Source organism: Equus asinus, chromosome 21 (assembly GCF_041296235.1).
Source record: "Equus asinus isolate D_3611 breed Donkey chromosome 21, EquAss-T2T_v2, whole genome shotgun sequence".
NCBI classification, from domain to species: Eukaryota; Metazoa; Chordata; class Mammalia; order Perissodactyla; family Equidae; genus Equus; species Equus asinus.
The window spans coordinates 95,897,276-95,910,054 of NC_091810.1; the positions used below are offsets into that span (position 1 = coordinate 95,897,276).

A 12,779-nucleotide genomic window follows, 5' to 3' on the forward strand; every position below is an offset into this window, starting at 1 on the left:
TGGTGTACAGCAAAGGTGTTGTCTTTCGATCCTGTAAGCAGTCAAGAATCAGAGCAGGTGCTGTTACAATCAAAATATACAGATTCAAACTCAGGTCCCTCTCCTTACAGATTCTGTGACCTTGGGAAAGTTAATTAACCCCTCTGAGGCTCAGTTTCCTAATCTGTAAAATGAGAAAAAATTTGAAAATAATGACAACCCCAGGGAGTTTTTGCAAACATTCAATGCATAGCAGTGCTTAGCGCAATACCTGGCATGTAATGAGAACTCAACAAATTATGGGGACGTTATTTCATGTGAACACCATACATTTCATATATAAATACATTTATATTTCGTACATATGTGTAGTTTTAAGTCTATAATATACATATGTGTGTGTGTACCTATACAAAACAGGTTTTTTAAGTTTCTAAGTTTTGGGCTCGCACATACTGGATGGGGGAAGTGCTTGGCCAGGACGACTAGCTATAAGAAACTTTCTCTTCAGGTTTCTGTCTGTCACTGCTAACTCAGCATTCAACTTTTACGGCATTCAGATTAAATTACCACTGCCTGCACAATTAGGGACTTTCTCAGCATAAACCCTACGATTCATATCAAGCAGATCGAGTGTTTACCTGAATGTAAATCTAATATAATCTTCAGAAAAAGCCAGGTGTGCTTCCATCTGAAACGCAGGCAACGTGCTTGACGTGCTTCCAGGTGCACGCAGGGCGTTGATTGCGATGCCTGAATTGCCCCTGAGTGAGGTTATCTTGCTTCGACACCGCCTCTCTCTCTAATCCCGAGCCACCTGATGTGTTTTTTATGTCTCTTGATTTTAATCACAGAAAATAAAATGGGAAATAGCTGAAGCTCTAGTGTCCTTTAGCTAGTTCACCGACAGAGCATATATCCAGGTTTGCCTCCAGAATTTGTTTCATAATTCCCTCAGAATTGTTATAACAGCTGTTCAGTTATTATACGCCCAACATAGAGTTTAACACAAACTGTCAACTTGAAAAGTGAAGAAAGAGCAGAAGCCTTTCTACATCCAACATAAACATTGCTAATCGTTAACTATGCAAATAACCATGAGAATAACGAGCGCTTCTCTGTTGCTTTGATAGTGAATAAAATAACTTCGACAGTTGTCTTTTCAAAATCTATTTGTGAAAGGAGCAATTTGCTTTGTGTCTCAGCTCCACAGGAAGTTCACTTGGAGGTTTGACGGAACTAATTATTTCTGAACTTTTGAATTATTAATATTGGCTCCGGATATGCAAATCAGACTGTGCTAACTTCGTCCAGCAGCACAGCACTGAGTCAGAAGCTCTGCCAAGCTGCTGGCAAAGAATTTCTGCCAAGGGATCGGGCCCTTCCACAGAATGGTAAGTTACAATGCAGCTCACGTCGCTCGGGTGTGAGGCGATGCCGGACCTCCTGTTAGTTAGGGGTTTCTTTTAAAAGAGGCCTGTGAGCGGTTCAGGTTTTAAGTAATGTTTAAATAAACCGTCTGAACTGTTGTTCATAAGTCCATGTAGAACAGCCAAAGAAACTAACAGGAAATCAATTTTTTTCCTCTGCGCTTATTTTTTACCAAATTTAGTGTCTTAATTGCCAAATACTAAATTTATTTTATTTAAAGAGGTTTGCTATATTTGCTAATGTTTTAGTTATATTTCAACAAAAAGAGTAATTGGATTTGTTTAAATAAATATAACTATTTACGGAGAAAAATTAAATTTTCTAAATCATATGAAATAATCTATAATATATATTATTTATATATATTATTTTATATATTATTTTATGTTATTTTATAATTATTTTATAAATTATTATATATTATTATACATATATAATATTTTCGTTTATAAAATACAATGTTAGAGGGAATTTTAAGTCATTCTAAAGATGAAATTCAGCATTTATGTTTGTAAAAATTATGTTATTCAAGAATATAACTCACTAAGAAAAAACGGAAAATTGCAGAAACCATTGCTATTATGCCTTCTAGAACTTTTTATAATTAGTGAAGTATTTCAAAGAAATTCATAAACACATAATTTGATACCACAATATCACTTTTTAATACCTTGACTTCTGGTGTAATTTCTGAAATATGTAAACAATGAAGTCATCAACATTAAATTATTGTATCTTTTCAATGTGAATATATTTTTTATTCAAATTATGAATGAAAAACTAAATTTGTTAAAAAAAACTCTTATTATCATGTAAATTTGCCTTAAGGAAGCAGTTAAGAATTAAAATTTCATAAGTGTTTTTTGATTAATTGTGATGATTATAAGAAAAAACAGTTTAAAAGCTAATAAAATATCAGATATTTTTTGTTTCAAAAATGTACATTTTAAAAAGGATGAAAACAATTAAAGTGAAAGAAATATTATTCTCAAATTAAAAATGAGTACTACTGATCTGCTTATGTGAGTAAATTAAATACTGTTTGTGGCTTAGTAACTCTAATGTGTTTAAATATATTTTTGGATGTATAATTAAAGGTTTTACTTTAATTGCCAATACCTAAAAAAAAACTGTTAAAAATAATTCATCTGCATCATATATAACCTATTTATCATAATTTCTATTTCCTAAAAACTAAAATTGAACCACTAGAAAGCAGAAGAGATAATATTAATTTCATGAGGGAATTTCCCTTCAGTTGGGGATTTTGTGTAAGGGATCAGCTCACTTCATTAATGGAGTGGAGAATTGTGATGGCTGCTCTAAAAACACACCCACATAAACATCATCCAATTTAGAATTTAATACTCTAAAAACTGTGGGTCTTGGGCAGTTAAATTGGCCTGCAAATATTAGACAGCCTTATATTTATAAACCCAAACAATTTGTGAATATTATGGACTTAGGAAAATTATTTTAAGAATGAAATAAATGCACCCAAAAAACAAATTATAAAACTTAATATTTTTGTAAAAATAAATTCAAATAAATATTAAACTGTAGGAGGGGATCCAAATATTAGGAGTGGTAGGTTTACGGACGATTTTGCATTCTTCTTTTTGCCTATCTGCATTTTCTGAGAGGGCGTTACATAATAACATGCATTTTAAAAAGCTATTTTTTAAAAAATGAAGGCAGAAATCACTCTGAGAAGCAGGACAGCGGTTACTAGGCATTCGTTTTCCTTGTTCCAGTCCTGCATTCTCTGTGCTGACCAACTCCCTCACTGTCAATGCCAGTGGATGACTCGGAAACAGCAGAGCTCTCTGTGGCTCCAACACAGCCCCTAACTCACCTGAGTGTAGTTATTGGTAATCTGCTCCTAGGGATACAAGTCTTCACAGCTATATTTTCCTCCCATGGTGGTGAAAGCTTTCTGCTGTGCATAAGCTACTGACATAAGTCAGTACATTTAAGAACCAAGCAGGCAGAAAGATAAGAGTTATGAATAGAAAAAGAGGAAATTCAAAAATGAAACAAATGAATTTCTTGTCTAAAGGAAACATTCTATTGCCTTAATATGCACCTGAGTGTGTGCACCAGCTTTTTGAGTATTCCCAAAATAACAAATTTGCCCAGAACTAAGCCTTGAGAGACTCCAACATTTAAAGCTGGGGCAAAGAAGGATTAGACCACAAAAGAGACTGCAAAGAGAGAAGGAGGACAAGAAGGTGATTGCCGTGTCATAGGAGACAAGGAAGACAGTGCTTCTGGACGTCGTGGAATTGAAAGCAGCTGGGAGAAGAGTTAAAAATAATAGTGAAAATTATTGATCTAAAAAATAAAGCCCATTTTTTTGTGTGTGTGAGGAAGGTTGGCCTTGAGCTCACATGTGTTGCCAATCCTCCTCTTTTTGCTTGAGGAAGATGGCCCCTGAGCTGAAATCCTTGTCAATCTTCCTCTCCTTTGTATGTGGGATGCCACCACAGCATGGCTTGATGAGTGGTGTATAGGTCAGCTCCTGGGATCAGAACCTGGGAACCCTGGGCTGCTGAAGCAGAGCACACAAACTTAACCACTGTGCCACTGGGCTGGCCCCAAAAGTCCACTTTTTAAAAAAAAGACCATTGAACTTTTTGCTGTATTTCTAGGAATTTTAAATTTTTTAATATTATCAAATACATGCTGACTTGGGGGGAAAAAAAAATAGAAGGTCCAGATAAACTGAAAGAAGAAAGGAGATAATAAAAATTATCTGGAATCTCATCACTAGGGATAAAACTATTAGTACTTTGGTACATGTCCTGGACTCTCTGATGTTTACTAATTTCAGATGTAGATTTCTAATTTCGGTGGGTGGTGGTGGTGAGAAAGATTGTCCCTGAGCCAACATCTGTCACCAATCTTCCTCTTTTTGCTTGAGGAAGATTGTCCCCGAGCTAACATCTGTGCCAATCTTCCTCTCTTTTTTGTATGTGGGATGCCACCACACCATGGCTTGATGAGCAGTGTATAGTCCACGTCTGAGATCTGGACCCCGGGCTGCCAAAGCAGAATGCACAAACATAACCACTATGCCACTGGGCCAGCAGTTAAATTAACCTTAATGTTTAAAATTAATCCTGGAAGATACATACTAAATTTTACCTTCTACAAATGTGTGTGTAAATCACAGCTACCACTGCTGCAGTTGTCTATTTTGAATATTAGTCATATTGTATTTAGTGTCAGCTTTTATAGTGAAATAGAGCAATGGGCTTAATTTGCTGGACTTACTATTTATCTGACCTTGGAGGAAATATTTATAAAAATGTTTCATAAACAGTCAAGGGTTTCTGTTCATCTCTCCGCTCAGCAGGCATTTACAGACCATCTACTATCCGGTAGTCACTGTGCCAGATGTAGAAGATAAACTACGAGTAAGATAAAGTTGTTAGAAATGCTAACAAGCTCTGTCTGCAATGAGAGCATAAAATGGGGGGACCTAATTTAGACTGAATGTGTCAGAGAGCCTATCTTGGGAGACCTACGCTTTAACTGAGTTCTGAAAGAAGTATAGTTTGAGACAGTATGTTATGGGGCAAGGATCACAGGGGGAAAGGTCAGTGAGAAGAGATTCAGTGAACTGAACATCAGGAAAGGTCTCTGTGCGTTCAAAGAACATGAAGAAAGATGAGCAAGGAGGAGAGTAATGCCAGGGGAGGTGGATGTGGAGCACAGGACCCAGATCATGAAGGCCTTGAAGTCCCCATCAAGGATTTCATACGTTATGCCCTTGACAGTGGAAAGTCATTTAAGTGTTTAGGTTGAGAGAGTAAGATGATCAGAATTTTGGTCGCAGTTTTTCAAGATTGTTTAGCTATCGTGTCAAAGGTAGATTGAAAGGGGGCCAAAGAAGATGTGAGGAGACCATAAGAGGATGTGATGTAGTCCAAGATAAAGAGGATGGTGGCCTGGACTAGAACGGTGGTGAAGGCGACGGAGCAAGAGTGACGGATTTGAGAAGTATGCAGCCATTCTAGCCAACAGGCCTTGGTAGTTCATTCATTATTGGAGGTAAGCTAGAGATGACGTTGAGGATGTTGCTTAGATCTCTGAGGTGAGCACCTGGGTAAATGGTTGGCCATCGACTGACTTAGGTGGGGGCGCAGCAGGATCAAGAAGGAAGTCAGGAAGTTTAGTGTCGGATTCCTGGAGGCAGAAGTGCCAGGAAGAGGTCAATCAGCAGTCATAAGTATAAAAATCTAGAGTTTAAAAGACAGACCCAGGCTGGGATATAAATCTGAGAGTTGTTGACATATATGGTCATTAAAACTAGAAAGTAGATGAGATCATCCAGGCAGAGTCTAGATGAAGAAGGAGCTTAGTACTGAGCCCTGAGGAACTCAACATTGAACACTTAGGCCAAGAAGGCTTAGGCCACAAAGAGTCTGCCAAGAACAAGCAGAGAGGAAGAAGGAAAGCAGCAGATGGCCATGTTAGGGAAGGCAAAGGCAGGGAGTGTGTCCAGAAGGGATGGTGAGAAAAACAGCTGAGAAGTCAAGGAAGGAGAGGAGAGAGAAATGACCATCGAACTGAGCAATCTGAGGCTATTTTGGTGAGGGGTATGTCAGAAGACAAACCGGAGCAGGGGGAAAAGGGATGGGAGGTCAGATTGTCAGTGAAGACAGCTCTTTTGTAAATTGAGCTATGATGAGGAGAGAAACGTGTGCGAAGAGTGTTAGGAATAGCTGTCTATGTCTTCTTTTTCTCAAGACTGATGAGACCAGAGTATTTAAACGCTAGTGAAAAGGATGCGGTTGAGATGGAGAAGAAGGCTGAAGAGACAGGAAAGAGAGAAGATAGATAACATAGGAATCTTGAGAATTTGAGAATGAATTGGATCTGGAGTAAGCCCAGAGGAAGAGACATTCTCTGTCATCATGAGAAGGGTGGAGGAGAGGATAGGTACAGAGTCAGGAACCGGAGAGTGGACACCCAACAAACGGGCTCCATCTCAGGGAGCTTGAAGGCAAAACTATCTGCTGCAGATGCATAGGGTGGAGTAGGCGGAAGAGATCTGAAAAAATTGCAAAAGACATGAAATTGAGAAAGCTAATAAATGGTTGGGGATGTGAGACAGCAGTTCGACTAGACAACCTCAGAGGTGTCTGCTTGGTTCGTCAGCAGCCTTCATGTGTCCACTGCCTGAGGAGGTTTCTGTCCGGCTGTGTCTACAACCGGACTTACCGGCAGGGTGCCGTGGCAAGACTTGAGGAGAGGCTCAGAGCAATTTAGGATGTTTTAAATTAAGTGATTAAAATTAATATCAAATATTGAATTCATCGTATCTACAATTCCATGAATTATTTTTGTAAAGAAAACACTCTCAATATACCAGCAATCTTTAACTGAAGAAACCACTTAAATTGGACAAAAGTAGCTATGAGTTTTCCAGATGCCTTCAGCACCCCAGATTCTGCTCAATATCCACACACTTCCCAGAGAAAGCAGCTCCGGTGCATTGTTCATATTTTGCTCTATTTACCAAAACACAATATTGAAAGAATCATTTGACTGCAACTAACACTCAGAATGCTATTCGCCAAAGATATTTTTATAAAATTTTATTTTCAGCTTTGCTTTTTCCTCACTACAAGTAAGTAGGATTTAACACTTAACAATGACAATCTAGTACATTTTTTAAAAATTCAAGTTCTTTAAATGCCCTATGTAAACACAAACAATCTGGCCTCATTACAAGAGAGAAGATGACAGGTGAGCAAGACATGTGAGGTTTGAATGAATCAGATTGCCTATTTTCACAGCCCCTATTTGGAAGGTGCTATGATGGAAGTCTTTTTTCTAGATGTCTGACCTCAGGAAGATATTTAATTTTCCAAAACTCAGTGCCTTCATGCGTAAAGTGAAAGTAGCAGCAGTTCCCACTTCATTATGTCGCTGTGAGTATTAAATGAGATAATCCTTGGAAAGTGGTGAGCATAGTGCCTGGTTCACTATAAGCTTTCAGTAAATAGTGGCTGCTGTTATGATTTCTAAGAGTTTTCAACTTCATATTTTAAATTGTAAAAAATCATGTTTTAAAACTGGAATTCCATTTAAAAAATTTAATAAAATAAGCACAATTCTTTGACAATATGGAACAAAGTAAAAGCTATTAAAATGGGAAGACTGGAGTTATAAAAATCCCTGTTTCCTCTTGTAGATTATGGTTCCATTCAGTTTAACTCAGCAGAATTTGTCAAACAACTCTGATTCGCTGGCGACCATGGTAGGTCCTGGAGACACAGAAATGAATTAGACTCTCCTCGTCCCTTACTTCACTGCACTCTTCCTTAACCTCTTTGCTGTTTGTCAAGTCCTCTATGTGTGTTTCCACCTCAAGGCCTTTGCACGTGCCTTTCTCTCTCTCTGGAACTCTCTTTATCATTATACATGTATTTATTTTTTTATTCTTCCCAAGAGAGGATAAACCATTTGAGATTAGGAACTTCACTTTCCTCTCTGCTGTTACTCCCAGCGCCTAGCATGCAGTTCAAAGGTACTCAATAAATATTTGTTGAAATAATATATTAGTGACATATATGCGTATACTTATATGTCTATATATATATATATATATATATATATATATATATATATGCACTCCTTGCTAATGTAACCTGCTCTCCATAGTTCAACTTTGCAGGGGTTTTTTTTATTATTATGCCAAGCACGGTTTTCTCTTTAGTCACAGTCTGGTGTTTCATCCTTGTATTTTCTCTCTGCTTTAGGCACTGAATACAACTTGCACGAACTGGCTGGCTGCAGAGGCTGCCCTGGAGAAGTACTACCTTCCCATTTTTTACGGGGTTGAGTTCATTGTGGGGCTCCTCGGGAATACTACTGTTGTTTTCGGCTACCTCTTCTGTCTGAAGAACTGGAACAGCAGTAACATCTATCTCTTTAACCTCTCCATCTCTGACCTGGCTTTTTTGTGCACCCTTCCCATGCTGATGAGAAGTTACGCCCACGGGAAATGGATGTACGCGGACGTGCTCTGCGTGATCAACCGGTATGTGCTTTACGCCAACCTCTATTCCAGCATTCTGTTCCTCACGTTCATCAGCATCGATCGGTACCTGCTCATGAAGTATCCCTTCCGGGAACACTTTCTGCAAAAGAAAGAGTTTGCTGTCTTAACCTCTTTGGCCATCTGGATTTTGGTAACCTTAGAGCTATTGCCTATGCTTTCTCTGATAAACCCTGTCACAGATGACAACGACACCAAGTGCAATGATTATGCAAGTTCTGGGAACCCCAGAGACAACCTCAATTACAGCCTGTGTCTAACCTTCTTAGGGTTCCTCATCCCCCTTTTAGTGATGTGCTTCTTCTATTTCAAGATTGCTCTTTTCCTGAAGCAGAGGAGCAGGCAGGTGGCGACTTCTTTGCCCTTAGAGAAGCCTCTCCACCTCATCATCATGGCGGTTGTGATCTTCTCTGTGCTCTTCACGCCCTACCACATCATGCGGAACGTGAGGATCGCTTCCCGCCTGGGGAACTGGACGCAGCACCAGTGCACCCAGGCGATCATCAGCACCTTCTACATTGTGACCCGGCCTGTGGCCTTTCTGAACAGTGTAATCAACCCTGTCTTCTATTTCCTCATGGGAGATCACTTCAGGGAGATGCTGATGAGTAAACTGAGGCACCTCTTCAAATCCCTTACATCCTTTAGAAGATGAGCTAACGGGCTGATGTTTTCATTCAGGGAAATGGGAGGTGCTCGTGTAACAGAGTGTTATACACATGCAGCTATAAGCCAGCTAGAATTTTATTCAACGCATAGACATAAACCAGAGAGGGCCACTTCATTGCTCCTGTTTTAAAGACATGTACCCAGCGTATGTGAAAAGAAGAGGATGGGAAGTCTTCACTGGTTTCTTCACCTAAGATTTGAAAGGAGTTGGACTAGCACTGTCTAACGTTTGAGCATTTAAGTCCAAAATCTTAGGTGTTATAAGGACATGGTCAATCAGTGTAAAAGGACTGGAAGGTTAATAAAACAGAAAGTTGTCTGCATTTAATCCAGATTGTAAAAAAAAATTGCATTGGCAACATTCTGTGTGTTGTTCTTATGCATACGATCCTGTAAGTTTATGTGAGAACTGAGTAACAGAAGATTAACATGCATGATTAAATGTTGTTGTTAGCAGCTGTGCTCTTGAGCAAGTTTAAAGCAAACGGTAACAGCAACAAGCAAGAAAGAATATAATGAGTTCAAGGATGCTTGTAAGATATTTCTTTATATTGATCATGAATTTGGGTCCAGTTTTAATTATAAGTCCTTTTTTTGTTTTTAGTGCAAAGAATCATGTCAAATAGACCCTAAAGAGAGAATTCAACAAAGAGAGAGGCATGTCTGAGCTTGGCTCTGAGGGGTTTAAGTGTAAAGGATTTTATGAAAATACTAGACAGAGATACGAAGGAGAGTTACAAAACCCTCAGAGTTACAGAACACAAAGTGTCTATGAGGAAGCCTAAAGCAAGACAAAACAAAACAAAACAAAATGAGTATGTTGTTTTTATGATGATTGTACCATCTAGCGCTTTATTATCACAATTTTATTTTTGGTGCATGGAAATATATTAAGTTCCTTGGCCTTCCTGCTCTTGACTACATAGTAAACTTTAAAATATATAAATATCATCAAAACAGCAAACAAAAGGAAATGAAATGTAATAGCAAAATTTGTTGGGTTAATTTTCCCTTTTGGAAGGAAGTCACACACAGTTTCTCCCCCATACACAGTTTTTCTAGTGAGCAATAGGTACTTTACAAGGACAAATTTGTCTTAGAGAGAGTGACTCGCATCTGGAGTGAAGCTCGTTTCCATTGAACATTATATATGACCATTGGAGGAAATGTTCTAAACAAGATGCACTTCATGAAAGTGTGGAACACAAGGAATATTTATGTGCATATAAATGTAGATTATCAGAGGAGGGTTAGTTAGACACCATTCTATGCCACAAACCAAACTAAGGAAAACAAAAACCAAGTGCAGCATTAGCTTTTTAACGTCAAATGACTATCATATAATAATTCACTTACTATATGCAATAAAATGGGTCTGTGGCCACTTGTCTACGCTCCTTTTCTTGAGGTCATTATCTTTAACATGAAAGATAAAACAAACATGCGCAAAGACATGGAAGTCCATTGTCCTTCCCGTCTGAGATAATATTCCTGTTCTGGTGATATCATATTCTGATATTGCCAAAACTCAAAATATTCCCAGTTAATGCTTCTACAGTGCAAGCAACTGAAATATTGTAAAAACACATTATTCACAAAGGACTTATTTTCTTGCCAGCATTAGGCTTTAAGATATTTTTTTCATGCCTTGTCTTTATAATCAATATTTTAAAAATCTCAATGTAATTTTATAACTGCCTGATAATAAACTGAAAACAGAATCTCCTGAATTTCCTCCTCAGAAAAGGCCCCCAAAGGGCCTTAGGAAAGGAGTATTTGATTGTTTCTGCAAACTTATCAACATACAATTTAAGGAGTGGCAGTGGTGGACTCTTTCTAATAGCATGGTGAAACATTTTGTAAAACCATATACTCTTACATAGACCCTGTAACCAAAATCTTAAATAATTTCATAGCACATTTCTTAGTTCTTTTCTTGCTCTAATCTGTCATGTGGTAACTTAATCCTTAACAGACCTGTACTAAAATTATAAGAGCCATTTCATCTGCTTTTTAGATGACTAAGAATCACGGACAATAAATAATGGAAATCCTTTCTGGGTTTGTGATTTTCAAAGGAAAAACTGCTGGGCTTTTGTATTGTGTCTTTTCATTGGCTCCCTAGTGTCTTGAGAATCACGTCTAAACTATTTGGTCCAGTATTTTGCCATCCGAATCCACCTACTCGTCATGCATTCTCACATTGTTGTCATAAACTATACCCTCCAGCCAAAGGTAGCTACTTCACTTCATTATATTCAGAACTCTCTTCACTGTGTACACCTGGATGCTCATGCCTGTTCCACCATGCCCACGTAGAAAAATCCTAAGCATCTTTTGAGGCCCATCTCATCTGTCACTCTTTCTTAGCGTCATCCTTTAGATCTTCTCCTCCAAAAATCTGGACATAAATCCGTCTACCTCTGGGATTTCAGACTGCTTTTAAGTACGATTTTTATGAAATGTATTTTTTTTACCCTATATTACACTTGTTTACCTTCAAGTCAACTCTAAGTTCTGCAAATGGAAAAATCATATCTAATTTTTTACTGTCTTCATAGCGCCTAGCAAGGTACATTTTAAATGATTGTTTGTTATGCATGAATATCTTAGAGAACAAATTAGAATTCAATGCTCCTTTTTCGTGTGCATGATCAAGCTGTTTTTGTCATCACCGCTTCTGTAAGTAATACTATTTTACAGGACGAATAGAGCGTATATACACAAATACAGGCGCCAGCCATTGCCCTGTCCCTTGTATTATCCTCTATACTTTTGAGCATAGTTTTAATGGATGCTTAAAAATCTGTGTCTGCTAGTTCCAAATCTGGGTCATTTCAAAGTTGGTCTCCATTGACTGCCTTTTCTCTTAAGTATGGGTCACAACTTCCCGTTTCTTCATATCTCATAAATTTGGATTGTATTCTGGACATGATGAATAACATGTTGTGGAGACTGGATTCTGTTCTGCTCCATCGAAGAGTCCTGATATTTTGTTTCATGGCTGAACTCAAACTCCAAACTCTGCAATCTCAGTTCAGTTATTTTAGCCTTAGTTAGGCTGCTTAGAATCAACCCATCACATCCATAGTTCAGAGGTCAGCTAGACACTTGAGCAGAGTTTGTATACAAGATGTAGGGTTCCCTTTCTAAGTCTCTCCTCTCAAGGATCACTCTTTACTTTTGAGCTGCTGAGTACACCTTGAATTTGTCCTTTGCTTTCTCGTGCCAGATAGAGTACAGGTTTCTGTCTGAATTTTAGCAACACTACATAGGCTGATGAGGACCTTTGCCTAGACTAAAAGTTGATAACAACATAAATGGGAGTGCCACTTAGCTCCTTTTACTTCTTCCGTTACTGACGCCCTCCCCATGTCTGCCTCCTTTTGCTCACTCTTTAGTGCCTTCCTCTGGCTGGTTGTTTATTCATTGCTGGAGGTTACAGATGTTACTTTCAGGAAGTGAGGTTCCCTAAGAGTTACTACACCATTGCTAGAAACAGAAGTAAATATGCTTAACTAGATTATATAACTCTACACCCTAAATAGTTTAAATGCTCACTCACAGTTTCTAAAAATTACTAAGGCCTGATTTCATCTTGACCATCTTTTGACTTTAGCTTCTGCAT

At 38.2% G+C, this 12,779-nt stretch overlaps 1 protein-coding gene across 2 annotated transcripts; it reads left to right on the plus strand.

Annotated features, from left to right (window-relative positions):
• Positions 1–1,086: 1,086 nt before the first annotated feature.
• Positions 1,087–12,646, plus strand: SUCNR1 (succinate receptor 1). 2 transcript variants are annotated; one of them, XM_044755106.2, is made up of 3 exons: positions 1,087–1,373; positions 7,616–7,681; positions 8,184–12,646. In XM_044755106.2, exons 1-3 carry the CDS (start codon positions 1,371–1,373, stop codon positions 9,135–9,137), a joined length of 1,023 nt encoding a protein of 340 aa, XP_044611041.2. In that variant the 5' UTR covers positions 1,087–1,370; the 3' UTR covers positions 9,138–12,646. The 2 variants fall into 2 exon arrangements, with proteins under 2 accessions (XP_044611041.2, XP_070349786.1); XM_070493685.1 differs by lacking the exon at positions 7,616–7,681 and having other exon boundaries at positions 1,094–1,373.
• Positions 12,647–12,779: the final 133 nt, after the last annotated feature.

What these genes read in the sequence shown, in the direction of transcription:
- SUCNR1 (XM_044755106.2), top strand. An exon ending in CTGATTCGCTGGCGACCATG is followed by an intron (nt 7,682 to 8,183) that starts GTAGGTCCTGGA and finishes TCTCTGCTTTAG; the next exon opens with GCACTGAATACAACTTGCAC.